Source organism: Chamaea fasciata, unplaced genomic scaffold, assembly GCF_029207755.1.
Source record: "Chamaea fasciata isolate MVZ Bird 193981 ecotype frontalis unplaced genomic scaffold, bChaFas1.0.hap1 SCAF_2, whole genome shotgun sequence".
Lineage (NCBI taxonomy): Eukaryota > Metazoa > Chordata > Aves > Passeriformes > Sylviidae > Chamaea > Chamaea fasciata.
The window spans coordinates 30650211-30673223 of record NW_027094087.1 but is presented as its reverse complement, the minus strand read 5'-3'; the positions used below and the strand labels follow the sequence as shown (position 1 = coordinate 30673223).

The 23013-nt window shown below is 47.1% G+C and overlaps 1 protein-coding gene across 4 annotated transcripts in view; it reads left to right on the top strand.

The window, feature by feature from the left end:
- Positions 1–23013, top strand: part of GAB2 (GRB2 associated binding protein 2) — a 93424-nt gene that overhangs the window by 59187 nt on the left and 11224 nt on the right. For 2 of the 4 annotated variants that reach the window (XM_066175581.1, XM_066175585.1), the window contains exons 3-6: positions 16805–17045; positions 19720–20330; positions 21384–21478; positions 22201–22483. In XM_066175581.1, coding sequence (XP_066031678.1) covers positions 16805–17045; positions 19720–20330; positions 21384–21478; positions 22201–22483 — 1230 coding nt within the window. The remainder of the gene's footprint in view (positions 1–16804; positions 17046–19719; positions 20331–21383; positions 21479–22200; positions 22484–23013) is intronic. The other 2 variants (XM_066175584.1, XM_066175582.1) reach the window with 2 other exon arrangements.

Below are 23013 nucleotides of genomic sequence, written 5' to 3'. Positions count from 1 at the left end.
TGTCCCCTGCCCCATTTGGGACTTGGAGGTAGCTTGTGTTGGGACAGTAATGTGGGGCCTTGAGCCCTGTACTCTGACCTGCTGTCCCACCATACGTACAAACACAGCCTTTTCCTTGGTGTTCCCACCAGTACTTTCAGCACTCAGTGTCTCGGAGTTCCTTCTTTTAAAACACCTATGTCACATTGAGATCTACTGGTTGCACACATCGAGGACGTTTGGATCAGGTTCCCCTCATCCTTTTCTTCCATGTTCTGAGTGTTCCTAACAAGGGAAACAGCTGTGGCTGCAGATTACTCCAGAGGACAAATGCAAATGTCGTATCTTGGCCCTAAGTTTGGCCCAGCCTCACTGGAATAGGTGGGGGAGACCTGGTGGCCCAAACTCACTTTGCACCAGGCGCATGGTTAAACTTCAGGTGCATGCAAGCACCTTCTTGCCAAAGTCACAGTTCATTCCTTAGCCTTCCTGCCACTTTAAATTTGTTCCAAACTTCCCTGACCCTGGTTTTCCTGCTCCACAAACAGCAAGTTATTTTAAGATCTGACACTGTTCAGCTTTTATTTCTGTGTAAACAATACTGGAGATGGAGTGGTATTGGCACAAAGGAGCATCTTGAGACCAGTTGACTGCCTGCTGCCTTTTTCCCTCTTTTTTCCCTCTTTGCCTCTGGAGATAAGCTAGTTGAGGTACTGATGAGTCTGCTGAAGAGCAGAGTGCCACTAATGACCTGGAATTTGCTTCCTAGAAGACAGAAATAGGGCTGATCTCTACCAGCTGGTCATGGTGTCCTTGCTGTGATTTCCCCAGCAGTTTGGAAAGAGAATTGATGCCGCTAAGAGTGAGACATGTTTGGCTGCTTGTAGTCAGTCGACTTCTAGGGAGAAAATTAAAAAATATGTCTAGAATGAGGCTAATCATTTGCACCCTGTAAGTGGCCATTTCTTTCCCTTGGTTCTCCAAGGAACAAGGACTGATGAGCTCAGGTGTCCACTTTCTCCTAAAATTTATCCCACCTGTCTCAGGATTGCTATCCAGGTCTTTGCTATCAAGCTGGATGTTCACTGATTTCATTTTCATCATTTGATTTACACCAGACAACGATCAACCCCTGCTATTCTTCCATACCTTATTCCTCTTGCTGCACTCTGCTCTTCAGCATGCTGGATTCCCAGAAATATTGCAGGACCAGAGTCAACGCTGCACAACTGTGGTGGTCACTGTCCTTGATACCAAGAGGAAGTGTCCTGCCCATATAGGTGCCAAGAAAAGGACTGAAGCAAGGATACAGGGGGTTTTAGCAAGGGAAAAGGTCTTAAGGCATCTGTATGATTAGAATACCAAGCCTCTGGCTTCAGGGCATCTGATGTAATCAAATCTCTGACATTTGCAATGCTTGGACCAAGACTTTGAACAGTTTGGGGTTTAGAAATTTAGGAATTTTTAGTATTTTCTTATTTAGATGTTTTTATTGTGACTGTGGACATTTTGAAGAGGTAGAACTGAAAAAAAATCCAGAAGACATGTGAACCTTGTGTTTGCGAACCCATAACTCTGCTGTCCCAGGATAAGTGTTCGTTGAGCCTCCTTTGATCATACCCAGCACTGATGAGAACTGGCAGAGGATGCAGCTGTTTGTGGGAGCACAAGGTTTATAGGCAAAAAATGCTCTTATCTCATTGCAAATAATAAAACCACCAAGCAGCAAAAAACAAAATTTATGCTCAGCTTTCAAAAAGGACCAACAGCCAAATACTCCAGCTCTTCTTGACTGTTTCCCAGCTGGCTCCCAGCTCTAGGGTATCCAACTGGTCTCTTCGGAAGATAAATACAGAGCTGGAGGACTGGGGCCTTTGGGGAAAATCCTGCCCTTTCCTGGCCAAAATCCCACTGGGTTAGCTGAGCTGAGGCTGGGATTTGAGCTGGGAGAGAAAGAAGAAATGTGAAGTTCAAGAGGCTTGAGTTTTTTAGAGCTAAAAGCATTGCCCAACCTTTCCAGCACAGGTTTCCTAGCAGAGATTGACAAGCTGAGTTCACCTCTCAACCCTGGCCAGGGCTGTCTCCTGGCCTGGCACCCAGAATCAGAAACCCATTTAACACAATTCTTTGTTTTGTAATTGACTTTTATGGCTATGAGCCCTGTCAGATGAGCTCTGTTAGTTTAATGGGCACAGAGGAATTTTTAGGGTGACTTACTGACCGTGGAAAAATGAGCGCTGCAGACGGTATCAGCAGTGCATCAGAAAACAAAACCATGCAAAGCCCTTGGAAACAGAAACAGCTGATGGACTTGGAGTGAAGTGACTCTGTCTGAGCAGAACCGAGGGAGAGAGGGGGGGAGAGAGGCATTTTTGGGTGTCAGCCAACTGAGAGGAAACTCACAGTCAGATTTGCCTGCATTTATATTTCCCAGAGGGATCTTGGGACTGTTGTAGCCCATGTGCCCCAGTCACGCGCTTTGGGATTCATGGAGCTGCCATGAATCTGTGTCTGCAGAGTTTCTCAGGCATCAGGGTGGGACACAGATCTGCAGGTGATGCCCAACACATAGGAACCATGGGAAATGCAATGGACAGAGAAGCCCAAAATGCAAGTGCAAACATGTTGGACAAGGGAAAAAAATCACCTTTGCAAGGGATAATTTTCTGGCAGTTTTTCACAGTGTGACACTTCTTTCCCCCCAAGTAAATGTATTTCCCCATTTCTTCCCTCCATATATTTCCCATTGTTCCCTCCAAAGGTTTGAGAGGGACATGGTTTTATACGCCCTGTGCGCTGCTTTGTAAAACCTGATAAAAGCCAGGACAGATTTAGACTCTCATTTCCCAGACCTCAATGCCTGTTTGTTTGCTGGTTTGTATTGCTTTATATTTCCAATTAAAACCAAGCCTGAGCAAAGGGAAAGCTTTCTAAAGCCTTTAAAACCTCCAGGTGAAGGCACATGGAGCAGGAAGGAGACATGAAGCTGTCAATTCCTGTGAACTTTCCATGACACCAGTCAGGGTTTGTTTCCAGACTGATTCTTATTTATGAATGCAGTAGCATTTATTACTGATTTTATCTGTAAAGGTAGCATTTCTTCCCTAGATGGTTTCTATGCCTCAGTTATAATTACTGCCTGCTCTTCAAACATACTTTTGATTTATTTATTGTGGTACAATACGAGAGCTGTAATATTATCAGTTATTTAGGGCTATGTGGCTTACACCTGCTCCGGGGATGCCCTTCTTCCACATCCCAGCTCCCTCCAGGAAGGCTGAGAACATCTCTAAGGGTCCATCACAGTGTTGATGTAGCCAAGAAACATGTCTTCTGCTATGCCAGGTGCTGTACAAGCACTGAGCAGAAAGGCACCCTCTGCTTGAAAGGATTCATCACTAAGGCACAGTACAGGCGTGTTGGTGCATCTTTTCTCCTGCCTGTAGCCATTTGCTGGCAGAGGCACATCAGCGATGGTGCCTGTTCTCTCCAACCTGGGAACGGTCTTTTAGGGGACACTTGACCACAGCTCCTGGAAAACCTGTTTAAAAATGAGACTGTCCAGGAAAATTAGATGTTATGTATCTCTTCTGTTCCCCACCTGCCCACAGTCAACTGCTTCTCTGTGGGATTCAGACATAGAAGTGAGTTAGTTTCCACCAGGCATCCAAGGACCATCTTTGCCATTTTCCCATGCTTGCAGTCACTTCAAACCACAGAGGATGAAGCAAATACTTAAAGGTGTGTGGGAAAAAAAGTTCAGTCCCCCAAAAAAGCCAGCAAAACCCACTAACCTGAGTCTTCATCCTTGGATATACTCAAAACCTGGCTGGACACAGTGCTGACCTGCTGTAGCTGCCCCTGCACCCCTCTGGGTAAAAAGCCTTTTCCTAATATCCAGCCTAAACCTCTTGTCAGCACTTAGCAGGGATGTAGCTCCCTTTCATACTTACTGGGTTGTTGTCACATGCCAAGGAATGTGACTCGTTTGTACCTTTGATTGATTGCCACCCTTTATATCTGTTTATTAAAATGGAAAATAACATTTCACCTCAAAAATTGCATCATGTGCTCTCTCAGCTCCACATGACCTAATCCCATCCCAGCCAGCACAGCTGCTTGTGCCAAGTTTTGGTATGATTACCTTCCATCATTTCACTGCCAGACTATCCCTGTGTTCGTACGCCACTGCTTTTGAAAGTAAGCCGGAGTGGAGTGACTCATTGCTATTGCTATTTTGTTGGGGGGTTTTTTCATAACTGATAATGAATCCTTTTTGAAGTGTTGGACAGGTGTTTGGGCACTCGCAATATACTTCATCACCTGTGAAGGTGTAGTGCACGACTGTTGTGCTGCCTGTGGCTCCATCCTCACCTTCATCTCACGGCCGATCACCAGGCACCACCTTGTTTGACATTGCTGCATATGTAAACCCTCCCCTTAAGCCTCCATGTGCTCTGCACAGACTAAACCTTAATATAAAGCCTTTACGATGATAATTATTTTTACTGGCTTGCCATGATGGCTCATATTGCTCTCCAGTGAGTCATGATGAAGTCTTTCAAATACCCACTTGAAATCCATGAATTCTGTGATTAATCTTTCTGCTACTTGATGGTTGCTTTGATGATTAGTGTTAGGGTCAAAACCTGGTCAACACATGGTCTTCCAACTGTAAACAAGAAGAGAGCTTATAAAAAAAAAGGAAGAGTGACTTTTTACATAGGCAGATAGGGATTGGACAAGGGGGAACAGTTTTAAACTAAAAGAGGAGAGAGATAGATTAGATGATATGAGGAAATTCTTTGCTTGAGGGTGGTGAGGCAATGGCACAGGTTTCCTGGAGAAGCTGTGGATGCCCAGATGGGGCAGTGTTTAAGGCCAAGTTGAATGAGGCTGTGAGCAACCTGGTCTAGTGGAAGGTGTCCCTGCCTATGTCATGAAGTTGGAATTAGGTGGTCTTTAAGATCCCTTCCAGCCGAACCATTCTATGATCCTATGCTCTTTTTCCCAGAAAGCACTGTGGTATCTCTTAAGTTTTTTGGGGGGTTTTTTTCTTTTTTTTTTTTTTTTAAGTATCTCAATCCCAGTTTATTGACACTTGTGGCTTTTCTTCATCAACTTGATTCTAAGAAAAGGAGGTGGATTTGTGATTTTCATTTGAAGCTCATTCATACCTTTAAAGCTTTATTACAGTTTTTAAATATTGTAATATCTCCTCTTTGGCATCAACATAACTCCTTCTGAGCATCTGAGATCCTGTTGGTTTTTCTGTTATACTCCAGAAGTTCACTTCCACCATTCTTCTACCTCTAAGGACTCAAGAGTACAGACACAGAAATGCTTTGAGTTTCTTTGGCCCAATGTTGGAAGGACCACCCTGTACTCTGCCCACCAGTAACATTTTAATGGAGATAAATCCATGTTGTCCAAGTCCTGGGCAAACAGAGCTTTGTGTACTAAAAAATCCACTCATAGCTTAGTGATGAGAACTCATGCTACTGGTCTGGTGTCTCATGGTGCCATCTGAAGGGAAGGCCAACCCTGTGTTCCCAAACCTGTATGACGCAGTGGTTTTAAGTTTTACAGCAGCTCAAAGAATTAGTACTGCCATGACTGCAAGAATGCCCTCAGTCATATTCGATAAGTTAAAATATTTGCTTTAATAAGGTGTATGAGTGATGAGGTGACACACAAATGGGTTTTCCCTGTGGGTGCATTGCTGTATGAGTGATCCCCATGAAGTTCTCGGCTGTCTCCAGAGCAGTTGGAGTTGGGAGGTTGGAGCAGGCTGGCTTCTAGTCTGGTCTGGTCCCAGTAGTCCCTGCATTCCCATGGTTGTAGCCAAAAGCCATTATATCCTGGCTTTTCTTCCCATCATCTCTGGAGGGAAATGGGTCTAATGTACTGTGTATTTGTCACCATTCCACTTTTCATCCTATAGACAAAGGATGAAGTTGGATCTCACCCAGATCTGTCTCAGCAGCCGAAAACACTAAGGTCAGACGTGTGTCAGTAATTAAAATCAGCAATTAAATAAATCCCATTCCTGTGAGGAAGAAGGAGTGCTCAGAATTTGCCTATACGGAGTCAGAGCAATCTGGGGAAATGCTGTCCTTGCAGCAAGTGGAGCAGGTGACATGCCCAAAACAAACTCCCTTTGAAAGGCAGTGTAAATTCAGCATCTTTGTTTTCACTCCCTCTGGTATTCATTTTTCATACTCTTTCAGAGCTGATTTTGATTCACACCTTTTCATTCTGAATTTGAATGAATTTTATGAAAAAACAAGAATTGCACTTTCACATCTGAAAAGCATATGATGATGATTTTCAGTCAAAGAGGGGCAATCTGTCCCCCAAAAGTGATCCACTCTGATGAGAATGGATTGAAATACCTTGACCTTCTCCCTTTTTACTTAAAATTCACTTCTATCCTCTGAAGATTTCTTGTCATTTCTGGCTTCAAACAATCCCTTGGCAAGCTCCTGTTTTGATTAAATGGCGTTTTCCAGCTGGAGGATGTCAGAAGATTTTCAGCTGGCCCTAAGCCAAGCGCGAAGCACTGGGCGAGGCACCGGGCAAGAAGATGTGAATTTTGCTCTGGATGCTGGTTCCAACTGTGGTGGGTGCAAGGATGGGTGAGCTGCAAGAGGGGTGATGTCATCTGGTGCTTCTGGCTTTTAAGAATGGGCTCACAACACTATAAGCTGGTTTAAGCAAGGAAGAGGAGGGTGAGGAAGTGCTGAGTAAGCCCATGGGATGGTTCCCAGCCCCTGGGCAAGAATCAGAGCAGGGATGGTTTACTGTGGTCTTTGGATGCCAGTGGATGTTTTGTACCTGAGTCAAGCGATGAATGCCAAAATCTGAAACTGTAACCGTGAAGGAGATTGTGATAAATCTGCCTGAGTCTCCTGAGGACCAGGATCTACATTACACTCCATTGCTCCACTAAACACAGCTCTACTGCTGCTGTGTGTTAAAAATAACCACAAAACCAGCCCGTGCTTTAGTGCACAGGGTTCAGACAGCAACATCCATGCTGGGAGTTTGCTCTGCTTCTCGGTGCAGAAATATCCAGTGGGGAGAGACTTGCTTGTGCATGACCAGATGTGACGGGGAGATGGAGGGTGTCCGGGTGGAAACACTCATGCACAGGGAAAAGAAAAACAAGAATATAAGATGGAGCTGAACTGATAGTGACCAAAGTCTATCAGATCTTAAGCCCAGTGGGATTGAGGACTCCAGCCCACTCTGCATCTCCTTTAGCCACCCTCAGCTCTTTCTTGGGGTGGTCCCATGGGGGCAGAAACCATGGTGGATAGGGAATGTGGAGACAGGGACACTACTGGAACTGACCCTAACACAAAATCGCTTGTGGGAGGAGCTGCCAGCCCTGTGTTTCTGAGTGCAAATCCACTCCAAAGTATTGCACTGCTTTCAACCCATGCCAGTTCTTGCCTTTGGCACAAGCCACGCTCCCCGTTCCCTGCGAAACCAGTACAGATGTTTTAACACCCACCAGAACCCAGATAATTACAAACAGAATCTAAAGACTGGTCAGAGTTGTTTTCTTTTAATTGCCTGAACTCTCAGCCATTCTCAAGCGAGATACTTCCCACTTTCTGACATTGCTTTCAAAGACATTTTTGTGGGACACATTGCTAATACTCATTTTATGATTAGGGGAATGTCTAGAACCCCTAACCAGAATGAGGATCACACCATGCCTGCTGATGTAATAGTTACCACAGAGTGAAACAAGTGCAGGGAAGATGAGTACAGCAGCTGGGAAAACACTTTCATGGGAAATTAGAGGTAATTTCTAACCAGCAGCTTTTCAGCCATGGCATTGCAAAGCTCAGCTCGTTTTCAAATGGGTTTGGGGAGTGCTTTCAATGGGACAGAACCATGTGATCAGCTGGTGGGCACAGGTCAGGGAATCTGCAGGTCCTTCACGTTCTCAGTCCTCGAGGGAGACAGTGCTTACCATGGAGAGATTGTGAGCAGCTGAGATAAAGGAAGCAGCAGCATTTCCTGTTGTAACAGAGGGAAGCCAGTAACAAACACTTTCTTCCTGGTCTGTGCTTGTACAACCCTGAGATTCAGGAGTGCGGCCCATGATGAGAAGCTTGGTTCTCTCAAACCAGTTGCAAACAGCCAGGCGTGAGTTTAACAGACAAGAACTGATTCAGCATCAATGAAACCAGTTGTCATATGTGCCTGCCCTGAGGCCACTTAGAAAGCTTCTCTGGGGAGGAGGACTGAGAAAACCTTCTCAGGCTTCACTCTACATGAGCCACATCATGTCTTCTCATCTCTTTTCCATCAGGATGGTTTGAGGTCCTCCTGGACACACAGGCGAATTTTGTCCTTGCATTTGTCGTCACTGACTGTTTGGGAAGGAGGTGACCAGCCCAAGCTCACCAGCCCTGGTGGGATCAGGGTGTCTTCATGGCTCTCCCCTCAATCCCTGATGCAAAATTCCTTGTCTGCCATGCCCAGACATGAAAATTTCTATCTAACATTATTCCAGTTCATTTCTGGTTGCTGTGGAGACCAATTTAAATGAAACTCTAGTATTTTGAAGGAGAATATGAGTCTAAATCATTTGCCATGCAAGGTCCCATGCTAATAGCATTAGCATATTATTTGATTGTGGCGATGTGTAGGGAATAAATTCCAAGTCCTTTTGCCATCACTGCATCTTAAAAGAAGAGGAAAAGAAAAACCTCTGGGCTTTAACCGATACTGAAGACCTCTACTGCATGTGAACTCCTGATTTCTGAATGCATAAAGCTTTGGGGGTCACAGGCATTTTTCACCTCGTGACAACGTGAACAGCTTGCTGGAAAGGACCTATTCTTTCTCTGCTTCCACTGAGCACTGTTAATAGACTGTCTAATGGACAGGACTTGGGTGTTTTAAAGATGGGCAGAAAAATCCAGGATGGCTTTTTGAGCTGTTTGCATTATTCCTGGAGTGCTGGTGTTGAAGAACTCATCAAAAGAGAGGCTGGGCAAGGTGCAATCCTCCCATTGCCTATACAGGATTTGCTTCTTGCATTTTGCCCTCCATTATCTTAAGAATGGCATTGTCTTCAGGATTTCTTCAGATGATCCCAGTATGTGGACAGGATATGCCCATGCCCCTAAATGAAAAAAAGCCCAGAAGAAGAAAACAAACAAAGAAACAAAAAGCCACATGGTAAACCATTGCAGATAGGCTTGGTTTGAGAGAAAAGGCTGCAGAAATGAATAAGGGAAGCTCACTTCCAGGAAGAGAAAACACGAAAACAAGTCAGTCTCCACCCCTACAAGCATGTTTTCTGGAGCTGAACTGACTCTTGCTGGCACTGACTTCCAGGCTGCTTTGTGCTGGTTCAGGGATACAATATTGTGTCCATGAGGGTTAATGACTTCTTCTGTCTCCTCTCTGGATTTTTGCAGGGCTGAGCATGACAGGCTCACCTGAAGCTGTGTGAGAAATGTGGAGTTCTACTGCAGCCACCTGTCCCCATCTTCACCCCTTACCCCTACACCACAGCTCCTGCCTCCCTTTCCTTTTAACTCATCAGCTAAAATACCACCCAGAGTGCAAAAAGAACATTAATCTTACATAGAGGAGAGAAAAACAGAGTCAAACTCCTGCAGTTAGGTCCCATGCATGAGTGCAAATGCACCCATGAAGAAGGGGACTCTGAAGGGAGAAATTTGGGGGTGATCTTTTTTCCCAAGTGTTGCCTTGCTGAGCAATGGTAAAGCAGACCCATAACAATGCTGCTTTTTTATTGACTCCCCGACAAACTGGGAGTTACAATGTTTCTTCCCCCAAGGTAAGGTGAGATTGAAATAAATTACTTCTGTAAAGAGCCAGGAATGGCAGTTCTTCTTTAATACAAAGTGCAAATATTTGGGTCTCTTGTGCACTGTCTTGAATAGAAATGGTCCTAAATCATGCATAAGTAAAATGGGTTCACATTTTCTCCTGGTGGAAGTTTTTCTCTGCTCTCCTGGAACATTAAAGACCTCCGCTCCCCCTGTCTATAAAAAGGGCTATAAAATTTAAAGCGAGCTGTTAAGAAGCCCTGTCAGGGATTAGATCAGGATTCATTTTTTCTCCTCCATCCCTGCTAAGTGAGGCGTGCACTCATGTTTGCTCAGGCAAGGAGAGGTTCCTACATACTGCTTGCAGTGAATGATAATAGGACGAGGAAAAATTTGTTCAGGACCCAAAAGCAAGTTTTTCCTGGGCTAGGGGAAGTCAGTGGTGCACCAGCTTCTGGACTTTTTCATGACGTGTTGGACCACAGCACTTGGGTGAGACTGCTGCTCTGGTGTAATTTCCAAGGGAAAACTGGGTTAGGAGGTGCCAAAATCATTAGTCATTGTCATTGTCATCATCATCATCATCATAACTAGTAGTAACCAATTATAATAACCAATAATAATATCCAGTGCAGTCCTCTGAAACAGGATGCCAAAGCTTCATGTCACACAGTACGAGAGCGAATTTGATCCTGGGCCATCATGAGTCTGCCTCTGGGAAAAAAAAACCCTTTTCTCATATAAATATGTCATCTCTTTCTATAGCTCTTCATTTTCAACAGCTTCAACCCTGTCCTGCAGCACTGGCTTCCACAGACTGCTTGTACCTCCAGACAGACTTGCTAAGGATGCCCGTGGCATCTGCTGGAATCATGTGCCACTCACAGACAGAAAGCAGCTAATTCTACACATCCCCATTGCCTTGGTTTCACCACCTTATGTACTTAGCCTGACAAAGGCAAGAATAGCCACCTTGAGACCACTTCAATTTTTTTAGTTACACCACATCATCTTTGCCCTTTTCCTCTGTTCCAGCCTTTTCTTTATCCCATTTAATCAAATGGGTTTTGCATCCCCTTAGCAGATTGGTTTTGCAGAAATGATGATTCATGAAGCAGAGCCAGATGAGGTTAGTTCCATGCAGCAAACAAGGCCCAGGCCAGCCCATGCAGCCACCCTGGGACTGTCCATCCCTAGCAGTCAGTCCCTGTTGCACTCCAGGACTCTCAGATAAGGATGTCCCACATGGGATGCTCAAGGGCACACGTAAGCCACATATGTGAGCATCCACCTTCAGTGCATTTATCTTCATGCACTGAAACCCTTATAACAAAAGTAAATAGGTGCACACCAGGCATCCCAGTGTGTCCAAATGTTGGACTTCCAAGTATTGACACGAGTCTTGAGCTCCACGATCAAGTGGCAGATTTGCTCCTCACACGGTGACTGCCATGTCCAGGACGTTGATATGAAACAGAGGTGGGTTGCTGTCACCAAGGGGTATTTCCCAGGGCGGCGTTGGGATTTGGGGCACAGCCTCATCTTGGAGAAGCAAACCTGTGTTCTCCAGGGAGAAGCATTGCATTGTTTCTGTTGGAGTCTCTCTCACTTCTGCTCCTTCGTCCTTCAAAGAATTGATTACTGTTAAAATAAGTGAGATATATAATGCTTTGAGGTCAGGACTTGGTTCCTTTCCCTCTCTTCTTGCTCACTCACTCTCCAGCACTGTGATTTTTTTCTCCTGTTTCCTGTGCTTCTCTGAAGCAAATGCAGTCTTACTTTGCCACTATTTTTCAGTTGTTTCATACAAATGCTGGCACAGCACTGGCACTAATGGAGAAAGATGATGCTATTTATTGTCATCTTTTTCTCACTGTTTCTGCCACAGTTCTTTCTTGGGTAATTCTCCCTGTCCTGTGTCAAATGCTTAAATAATTGGGAGATATCGCTGTTCTCCATAGGGAAAACCTAAGGAAACTAGCATAGGCGAAGTATCATTTAGTTGACTGAAACTGTATAACTGAAATCACACCCTCAGCCCTCTGTGTAACAGAAAAGGGGCGATGCTCCTCCTTTCCTTTGGCCAGTCTGTCCTCACCAGTTTCCCAAAGCAAATGGAAATGAGCATCAGAAACTGGAAAGGAAAAGCTCAAAAGCCCTGTGTCCCTGTTGTCTCTCTGCTCTTCACCTCTTCTGCGGTCAGGGAGGAAGCTGTGTCCTGTCCTCGCTTTTGGGAAGCTCAACTGCCCCTGCTTTGCACCCAGAATTCAGTCAGTGATAGGAATTGGGGTGCCTGTGTCCTTGCACACAGCTCTCTGTTTTGAAGGAGAGGGGAAGTTATCCAGATCAGATGCTGTGTCCCACTAACCTGCTGGAGAGAACCTTCAGTGATCTGCCAAGGCATCCTCAGACTGGCAACAGCTTTTCCAAATGCCATCCAACTTGGAGGCAATAGGGAAAGCTCAGTAAATAAACCTTCCTCGTGTGCCATGCTCATCCTCATGGCATTCCAGGGCCTCTTGGCAGTACTGTGGTGTGTTGACTCATCCACTGGACATGTTGTTTGTTCTCTTCCTGCCAGGACAAGCATGTGGATGGCTTGTTTTGGTAGGGTTGTTTGTCTTGTTTTAATTATTTCTTGGTATTTGTGCTTGAGGAGAGAGCTGGCAGCAAAAGCAGGGGTGCAGGGAGATTCCCATGAAGAAGGTTCCCCCTCTTTTTGCTAATAAATGATGGAACTGCTCCAAAGAGTGAGAAGGACAATGGTGCATGAGCATGGTCTGCTCTGTGCCATCCTAGGGATTATTTCTAGTAGATTTCTATTCTTCCCTCGATAAGAAAAGTCTCACGTGCCACAAGTTTTAACCGGCACAAAGGCAGCGGTGTGGTCCAAGGCACTTCATGGCCAGAGCAGATCTGAGGAACTCTTATCTGTGGAGCTCTTGGACCAGTCCTTGCTAGTTTGGTGTTGGGGATCATGGGAATTTTATGCCACTCAGGAATGCCAAGCAAGCCTGGCACCTTTGCTGCAATCAACAGGAGCACAGGAATTTATCCACAGCATCATTTGAAGATACAGGGAGTTGCAGTCCCAGCCTCTGCCTTCAGGCGGGGAAAGATGGTGTTGTGGCTCCGGTGGAAAAGGACATTCAGAGCAACAATTTCCAAAGGAGGCTGAGTTATTATTTTGCTCAGATAAGCCCAGGAACACTGTGTGAAGCTATGTGCACACAGCAATAGTCGAGTGCTCTGAGCAAGGGAATTCAGAGCTGTCAACAAGGAGGGAATTACTGTTTTGGGAGATTGAAAACATTCATAAAAAATTCCTGGCTCCCAGCCTAGTCCATCCCATTGTTGGCTGTGCTCACAGTTGTGGATTTTTGCTTTGAGGATGGATTCCCAAGTTTTTTTCCCCCCACTTTGCTGTGACACAGGGTCAAAAAGGTATATCTTCACCTGGACTAGTGAGTTCCAAGCCTTCAGCCAAAGGCCACCGACACCATGGGGTTTTGCAGGGCTGTGCTGGTTTGTCCCCACAGAGCTGCTGGCTCACTTTCTTGCGGGGACCAGTGCAACAGCTGTAGCCTGAGCCCAGCAAGATGTATGCGTGTAAATCGTGCTGCTGACATTGAATTTTAACATGTGGGCGTCCAACACTGACTTTTTCAGATTGTGAGAGTCCAGTTCCCCAAACTTGGAGGAGAGCTGGCCAGGAAATGTGGGGTTAAGATGACACTTCCCACATGGCCCCACTACGTAACTTTAACTCTGTCCCCCCTGGGAATGGCAGTAGGAACTGCACAGGATCTTATCCCTCCTTGGCTGTACTTGATACATTCCCTCAACATAAACTCAAGATATCAACATCAAGCCAAAGGATTAGAGGGTTATGTCTACACTGTTAAATGAAGGAGGGCCCTGGGTTTATCCATGGCCCCAAGGTGGATGGCCGTGAGGGACTGAGAATCATCATTCTTTTTGGCTTGTGGAGGGATTGAGTTGAGTATCTCTGGTCATGCTGCGGGTGGGACCAATGCCTGGAGGTATCCAGATGGGATCCCATGGAGAATATTCACTAAGAGTACTGCATGGATGTGGGAAAGGAGTGTTTGTCCTCATTGCTTAGCAGCTGGGTGCTGCAGCATGGCGAGTTGAAATGGCTTTGGGAGCTCTGGCTCGTATTCATTCTCCATGCCTTGCCCTCGTGGCGATCTGTCTGTGCTTCAAGTTGATGTGGTGTCCTGATTTTTCCCTTAGTGTGTGCTAGTCTTCAAAAGCTATTTTTCTGCCGTGATTTCCTTTCTTGCCCCCTTGCCTGCCCTCCAGCAGGACCTGCTGTCAGCCTGTGACCTGGACACATGAGCTATCCTTTATTCTAGTGCCAAAAAACCCCACAATGTAAAAAATCCAGAACAATCTTGGCAGTCTCCTTCCACAGGATTTATCTTTCCAGCCCTTGCAATACCCTCCCAGCCCTGCAAAGCAATCCATCTCTCACCTACTATTATGGAGTTCATCTCACAGACCTAATGGAGTACATGAGTCCTGAATTGGCTCCCACTAATGCTCTCGGTGGCCAGGTCGCTGTGGGAAGTGAGCTGGGAATTCATTTTGAAAATCAATGAGGATGCCAATAGAGTGGCTTTCCCCAGGGAAGTGACATGCTTTTACCAGGCATTGCCTCCTGCCCCTCTTCGTCCCCCATTTTCATTTATGTGGTTGGAGTAACTGTGGAGTAATTAATCCTAATTCCAATGAGTGCATCTTTTGTGCAGCATTCTCCAGTTTCCCCAAATCAGAGTGGTTTTTTGGGAAAAATTAAGGTCTCCCGGCAGTGCAGAATGCCAGGGCTCCCTGAAGTGTTATGAGTTGAAGTTGCTGTGCCCTGGGGGGTTGCTGGGGACTGTCTCATCTGTGCAGCCCCATCTCTCCCCTCAGGCTGTGTTAGCACAAATAAATCAGTGTTATTACTAACTCCTGGGTGTATTTTGTTTGCCATGACATTTTGATGCAATGGCAAGTGCAGAGCCTGCAGGGATAGTGTGAGAGGACAGCTCAGAGCTATTGGAAAGTACCCCAATGCAGCACAGTTCATAGTTGTCCCCACACATGACCTTCATGCTGGGATGGGAACACAACACCAACCTGTCATCCTCACCATGCCCAAAGAGTCTTGGCCAAAGCACAGTGCCATGGGCAATGCTTGGTGGTGATTCAAGAGGTAGCAGGATTGGGTTCTTGAGAGGCATTTTGGGTGCAGCACCCCTGTCTTTGATGGCAGTGTGGGTTTGGGATCTCTCACCCTGGTTGATCTCAAAGAACTTGATTTGGAATTTTCATAGCTTTCAAGACTCCTGTTCCAATGGGGATCATTCTCCACTGCTCTGGGATAAATATTTAATGAGGGTCAAGACACTGTTTTGTCCGAGGACACCGAGATGGCCATTTACTTCCATGATGAGCCCCAGGGGATTTTTAATGCCCATGCAGAAAAGACAGGAATCAGAGTTTTAGGCTGTCATCCCCCACCATTAATGTCAATGTTAAATATCGATCCTTTCTGTGTTTAGCACAAGCTAAACAACACAGTCAAGCCAGGCTCTTTGGGTTTTATTAATGTGCTTTTTGTGCACCAGGTGAAGTTTGCAGTAACACCAGGGAAAAAATGTAGCAGCAGTGAATGAGCAGCAGACAGATTGATTTTTTGTTTCTTGACATGATTCAGAAGTTGGTGAAAAATCACCCTGTGTGGAGCTTCTCTTTGTCCGAGCCACAACAGCCGCTTTGTAGAGAACTCATTTCTCTGTAGCATAAAGGAGTCAGGTGCAAAATTTTTGGTAGGATTTGGAATTTGAGGGAAGGAATAGAAAAAAAGAGGTTGGTAATCTATAAAAAGTCCCTCATGCTCGTGTTCGAACATGGGTGTCTGAAGTCAGATTTGAAGAGCTGGTGAACATCATTTCAGGGAAATGTGAGATCAATCCCAAAATTAGTGGTGGCTAGAAAATGCGTGGATTTCCCCTTTTTGTTGGGATCTGGGTTTTTTCTGTGTTTTGAATCGGCACCAAATAAATGTAAATCACACTTATTATATGAAGTGTGACTTCTTCAAACCATTTTCATATGTCAGGAATGCATGGATGGTCTTCTGCAACCAGAGATGGATCAGTGTTTCCAAAATATTCTGCACCTTCTGGGTTTTCTGGGTGTTTTGGTTTTGTTTTGGCTTTTTTGGTTTTGTTTTGTTTTGGTTTTTTTTGATGGGGATTTACAGCTTGGCTATAAAAATTCACCTGTGGTTTGAATTCATGAAGCACACTTATGAGAGGGCTGGAATAGCTGGGTGATTATTCCTGACCTCTAGGTTATTCTCCATTCAAATTAATTTAATATTTTAAAGTCTGTTTCTCCTTGAGTGGGGGAGTGGGCACTAAGGGTCATGCCTTGGGTCTGCATCCCTTTTTATTCACAGAAAACAGCAGCAATTCTCTTGAGGTCACAAAATCAATACAGAATTTGGAAACATGAGAATATTTTTCATCTTTGCTGTCATTATATCCTTCCAGATTCCCACCCTATTCCTCAGTTAACCCAAGTGTAAAGGGATAGCAGTGATGTCCTTGCACAGAGGGATGGAGGTGACTTAAATCACATCTCACTGCAGTGTGAAAGCTCCTCTCTTTTAAATCAGGTTTTAACAACCCACTGAGCTCCCCATGAAATAGGCTGACATCCTGCAGACATCCCAGCAAACCACTAAGCATGTGACACAATATTATAAAATTATGAAACATTATTTATGATAAAATATGTTAAATATTTATTTCCATACATGGTAGCTATGTGCTCTGAGTAGAGAAGCTGAGGGAATCACTTGGAGCCATTAGCAAACCACACTGACCTCTGTAAATGCCAGAGCATTTACATAAGGAAAACCCTGGGAGCAGGGGCTGTGGGGTAGCTCCATCTCACACTGACAGGTGTGTTTTCTCTCTGCACAGACACCCTGAGGAGCATCGCCTCCATGAACCACGCCCCGCGCTCCTCCCCGGCAGAGCTCAGCAGTGCCAGCCACCACCTGCTGCGAGAGCGCAAGTCGTCAGCGCCCTCCCACTCCAGCCAGCCCACCCTGTTCACCTTCGACTCACCTGCCAGCCACCTCCAGAGCACCCTGTCTGCCAGTGCCCCCCAGGACTACCTTTTCCTCCACCAGTGTATGAGCAGAAAGTCAGAAAACGCGAGGTATCGTAGCCCACCCACTCGCGGACAGCTGAGGGGAGGGAGGGCTGGGTGTGAGTGGCTCAACCCACCTCCATCCTTGGAGGTTGCCAAAACCCATCTGGAGTAAGTCCTAAGTGATGGTCTCATCTCATCATGGCTGGGAGGAGGAGACGGTCAGAGTGGTGACCTCACAAGCTCCCAGCTTTCCTGGCTTTTCAGGTGCTGTTAAACACTGGCTGAACGGCCAGGCCCAGAGGATGGTGGTTGGTGGCATGAAGTCCAGTTGGAGTCCAGTCACTGGCAGTATCCCTGTAGTCAATACGGGGTCTGGTTCAAAGGGACATGAAGTTGCTGAAGGGCCTGGAGCATCTTTTGTAAATGGAAAGGCTGAGAGGGATGGAACTATTCAACTGGCACATGAGAAGGCTCAGAAGGATTTTCCCTGCAGGGAGGATGCAAAGGGGATGGAGCCAAGCTCTTGTCAGTGATGCCCAATGCCAGGGACTAGAAGCCATGGGCACAAACACAGGAGAGCCCATCTGAACATCAGGAAACATTTTTTAACTGTATGATTGAACACTAGCACAGGTAGCCCAGAGAAGTTCGGGAGTCTCCTTGAAGATATTCAGAAGCTGTCTGGGCACAGTCCTGCCACAGCTCTAGATTGCCCTGGTTTAGACCACATGACTTCTACAGGTCCCTTCCAACCTCAGCCACTTGGTGATCCTGCAGGCAGGGCCTGCCTTTAACCAGAAAAAGGACAAAGGGATGGGCAGGGTTTGCACCACTCTGCCATTCACCCCTTCCAGAGCTCACTGGGCTTCGTGGCAGCTGGTGGTGCACAGTGTGGGATTTCTGAGCCAGCGACAATTCCCCGCCTCCAGACCCAGCCGGTTGCCTTAAATAGCAAGGAGTTTTTTTGACGTGAAGAGCTTTGGCTCGCAGGAGAGGGCGGCGAGGGAGGGAGAGAGGGAGGGAGAGACAGTCGGAACCCAGCTGGCGTGGAGTGAGAGCAGAGCTCAGGCTGCAGCCTCCACTGGGCTTTCCTGCTGCGGCTGACTTTCCCTACTTGGAAAACAACAGCAGAAAAAGGCTCAGAAAAATTAACTTCAGATGGAGTTAATGGAACAGTGTTTAAAAAAATAGTGGTCCTCTCACACTCCAGCTTGTGAGGATACCTAAAAACCACCCTCTGAGCACCTGAGCGGGGCTGGGACCTGGAGAAGAAGGGAGCAAGCAGCAATGCTTTGGTGAGCAGAAACAAACTGGCCAGTGGTAGCTTCTGCAATTGGGCCAGAAATAATCATCCGATCAATGCCCAGTGCATGCGGCCAGGCTGCAGGACTGCTGGGAATCCCTGCCCTTTCTGCTCCGGTGCTCTTCCTTTACTCATCCATAAAATGAGGGTAATAGTAGCTAATTGGCAGGCAATGCAGAATAATTAACCCATGAGATGTTTCAAGTCCTCAACCGAAAATACCCTGACAGAACCCAAACCACTTCTGAGTGGCCTGAGGTGCAAAGGTGGCAGGGATTCATTTGTCTTACCACAGCATCGCTTGCTTTTTCCCCTAAATAAGCCCTATTTCTGAGCGCCATCTCGTGCTGGCTCCATGAAACAGAGTCCCTGTTATCCCTGAAGAGCATCAACCACACTAGAGTAGTGTAAACCAGCATCTCCCAGCTTTTCCCACAGGACTGGCACTTTCCCAGGGATTTGCCATGACTGGAATCTCTCCCCATAACCATTTCACTTTTTCTCACCACCATGATTGATACAGGGCAGAACTTTCTTCGGGGGGGGGGGGGGGGGAGGGGATGTTTGTATGGGGCTGGCTAAGCCCTTTCTGTCTGGGAGAGTGTGATCCCCAAAAGCCTGACCCATGTAAGGGACTAAACAGGGATAAAGCAGGGATAAAACAGGAGATAAAGTACCTTGAGGGGAATCAGCAGAGGAGCAGTGGCTAACCAGCAGTTGTTAGAGGCCCGAGATCTCCGTGCTCAGCCCCTGTTCTGGTGAGTGTCCCCAGGTGTGACTGCATGTAAATCAAGGAGTCATTACCAAGGCATAGATCTGGTGACCACACTGCCCTGCTCACCCTGGAGGACTCAACGACTTTTACAAATCTGAAATTAGCCCTGAGGTTCATTCCTCCCTCCGTGCACATCAGGGCTGCAAACCCCAGATCCCAGCTGGGGACTTCTATTACCTCCCCAGTGCTTGTCCTGCAAGAGGGCAGGATGATGACATGGCTGGGGACTTTGAAATAATTCCCATCAGGAATTTTTTCAGGCCTTCTCAAACACACTTGCAAGGCAGAGGTGAGATGAAGTCTCCCTCCTCTACTGCAGATGGGCGGTCGAGGCACTACGGCAATGCTGGCAGATTGGCACTTTGCAGCTGCACCCCGGGATGTTGTCAGCTGTTGTGAAAATTGCCCTTTTGGAGAAATTTATGTCTGGACAAAAGGCTCATTCTTGCCTATGGCCCTGTCATGGAGCTGGGTGCATGTACCTCTCACCTATGACAGAGGCATTTTGATGGTGTTTCAGGATTAAGTGGCTTGTGGGGTTTGGAGTGGTTTGGAGAGGTCTGAGATGTTCTCATTGCTCTGGGGTTGGACAGTGCATGTCAGTAAGGTGACAGAGGGAGCAGAGCTCTCTGCACCCAGAACTGACTCTCCCCCCACTTCAGCCCCTTTCTCCCCACCCTCTGCAGGAGTGCCAGCTTCTCCCAAGCCACAAGGTCTGCCTTCTTCATGCGGAGCGACACGGCGGTGCAGAAGCTCTCTCAGGGCAACGGGCACTGCATGAACGGCGTTGGTGGGCAGCTCCACGGCTTTTACAGCCTGCCAAAACCCAGCCGGCACAACTCGGAGTTCAGGGACAGTGCCTACGACCTCCCGCGCTCCTTTGGTTCCTACACCCACCCCAAGTCGAGCCTCACCAGCTCCGAAACTGATAATGAGGAGGTCTACACCTACAAGACTCCCAACAACACCCTATGCAAGGAGTTTGGGGAGCTCTCCACGGACTCCTATGACATCCCTGCCACCCCACTCTCCATCTACCAGATCCCCAGGACATTTACACTGGACAAGAACCACAACGCTCTGGCTGTGGCCGCCAGCGACTCACCCGCTGCACCACCCCCACGGCCCCCAAAACCTGGGCAGACAGAGCCACGGTGGGGCAGTCCACCCCAGCGGCCCCAGCCTGGTGAAAATGTAGGTCTCACCCCCATGGCAGCCACCATTCCCCGGAGAAACACGCTGCCAGCAGTGGAGAACAGCAGACTGCACCGAGGTGAATTTGGGGATGGGAACCTGGGGGTGGCTTTGTGCTATCCAGCAGCCTTGGGCGGATCAGTCCCACTGGGTTGTGTTAGGGCTGGGGTGCAGGTGACATCAGCCAGGGGCTTGAACACAGAGAAGCTCTCCCCAGCCAGGATCTGGCCCTGGTTTTTTATTCAACAGGCATGGAGAGGCATCTGTAGAGTTCTGCCCACCAGAGCTGTGCAGCTGTCTCTTGTCTGTGTTTTATCTTGAACCAAAATCCCAAATGTGCTTGCTTACACAGCCCTTTGCCACATTTTTGTGATTTCAGCCAGTTTTAGCTTACCTTCAATTCGTAACCAGATTTATCAGAACATACTTCAGCCTGGAGCTGCCTTGGTTTTGTTCACCAAAGTGAGTGAGCAAAACCTTGGTTTTGCATATCTCCAAAACCCAACATCCCCAGGTGCAGCAGAACCACGATTGCCATTGGCCATGGGTGGGCTGTAGGTCTACATGCCCTTTCCAAACCTTATGCCTAAGATGAGATAGTTGCACTTAGAAAAGGTGGCTGGAGAGAAAATACACTGTAAATCATACACACACAGCTCTATGAAATGTTTCTTCCATCTGCTCCTACCTAAATGCCCACACTTACGCTGAGATCAGATCTATGCTCAGCAGTAAACAGACTGGTCTAAGAGCTTAGCACCCATCCTCCCCTTACTGGAGGCTGCCAGCCTTTACATTTACTGAGCAAGCTGTAACAGAGCTCCCTGTTAACCCAGTTTTGTCATCATGATCTGCCTTATCTGACACCTTTACCCCTGGGATCTTACAGCACTTCGACAGAGCAGTGTTAGGTGTGCACAGCAAATTGTGCAGTTGTGCTGATGCATCAGAGAGATGCTAATTGGAAAGGAGCATAGCAGAGAGCCTGTGACAAGCTAAAGACCATGTCTTCTCATCAGCATCTCAATCAACAAGAACAGATACTGCCCTACCAGTGCCTGGATTTTGTTTTCAGGGACCCCCTTTTATTAGCAGTTGTGGTGGGACACATGCGTTTGTGGTTGTGTTCCAGCTTCTTCTTGTGAGACGTACGAGTACCCCCAGCATGGGGGCGGCAGCACTGTGCAGTCGGTCGAGTCCATGAACGATGGCTACAACTCCTACCTGGTGAGTTGGCCTGGTGTGGGCCACCACACTGCAGGCACCACTTGCACCTTACAGATTCAGAGACAGATTGGTTCCAAGTTGGCCCTCACAGCCCAGTCCTGCAGAGCTAAGTCAAGAAGGGGTCTGTTAATGGTTTCAGTTACAAACATGGTGATCTGCAGAGAAAGGTGGAGTGGCAACCACCTAGCCTAGAATCATGTGCAGAGCTGTGCTTTCACAGTGTATCTGCCTGCAGCTTTGGCGCAAAAAAAAGTACCTAAGAGTTTGTCTTCTTCCTGAAGGCCTGGGATGCCACTGAGCTAAATTTTGACATGTTGCCAGAACAGCCTCTTTTGTGCACTTTTTAAGATTTCCTGAGCTGGAAATGACATTAAAGCAGTGTTTCATATTGCATTTTAGTCATGGACAGAGCCTAGGGAAGAAAGACTTTCCAGGTTAAGAATGCTTCTCCAGCTCACTCTGATCATGAGAAGATGCTCAGGTCTGGGTGATAAAGACCTTTCTGAAAACTCAGGATGTTGCAGTGTCTTGGAAACAAAGGAGGTAAACCCTCCCAGTGCAAATTGATGGCCAAGGAGGGGGCAGATCATTCCTTCCCTCTGTGCTTAGATTTTAGAGTGAGTCTCCCCTCAGATGTTTGGTTATGATGAAATGAAGGGTTTGAAGTGGATGGAGTTGAGCAGTGCTGGTGCTCACAGCACATCCTCCCACTTGTCCCCCAGCAGGCCAAGGCAGCAGTGGCCCGCTCCCACAGCACCGACTCCGAGGACAACTACGTCCCCATGAACCCTGGGTCCTCGCCCCTAATCCACGCTGAGAAAGCCAACGACAATGCCCAAAATCTCTACATCCCCATGAGCCCTGGGCCGCATCACTTTGACCTGGTGGGGTTGTCCTCAGCCACCCTTCCTGTGCATAAAGGAGGAGCCGTGGCTCAGTGCCACAGACGGCTGAGTGAAATCCAGCCCCCACCAGTCAACCGCAACCTCAAACCTGACCGGAAAGGTAAGAATGATTGGTTGTGCACAAATCTTTCCAGGAGACCCTCTATTCTCTTCATACTTCACACAACATCTGTGAAGTTTTGTCCAGTCCTAGGTGGGGTGCGCTTGGGTACTGCCAGTACAGTCAGACCTTTGGATGTCCCCATCCCCTTGCTCTTTCAGGAGCTCCACAGTGCAGATTTAGCTTTCATGGTGCTTGAACGGTCCATCTCAAACCCTTCCAGGCCTTTGCAGGAGATTCATGTCACAGGCAGGATTTCTCCCCCTTGGCCTGCGCCTCTCCCTGTGCTCCACCCCAAGATCTCAATGTTGTATTCAGATGACACAGATTTTTCCTATGGTTTCCTACTGCCTGGTTCCAGACAGTTCTTCCTTCAGGGCTTTGCTGACATTCTCCAAGTCTCTCCCTAATCCATTGTCTGACATGTGGCCAAGGAGATCCTGAGGAGGGATGCTCCCATCTCTAGGGTGTCAACACCTAACACTCTGTTCAAGGGCTGGGATTGGTGCGTAGCACTCTTCCACCTAATG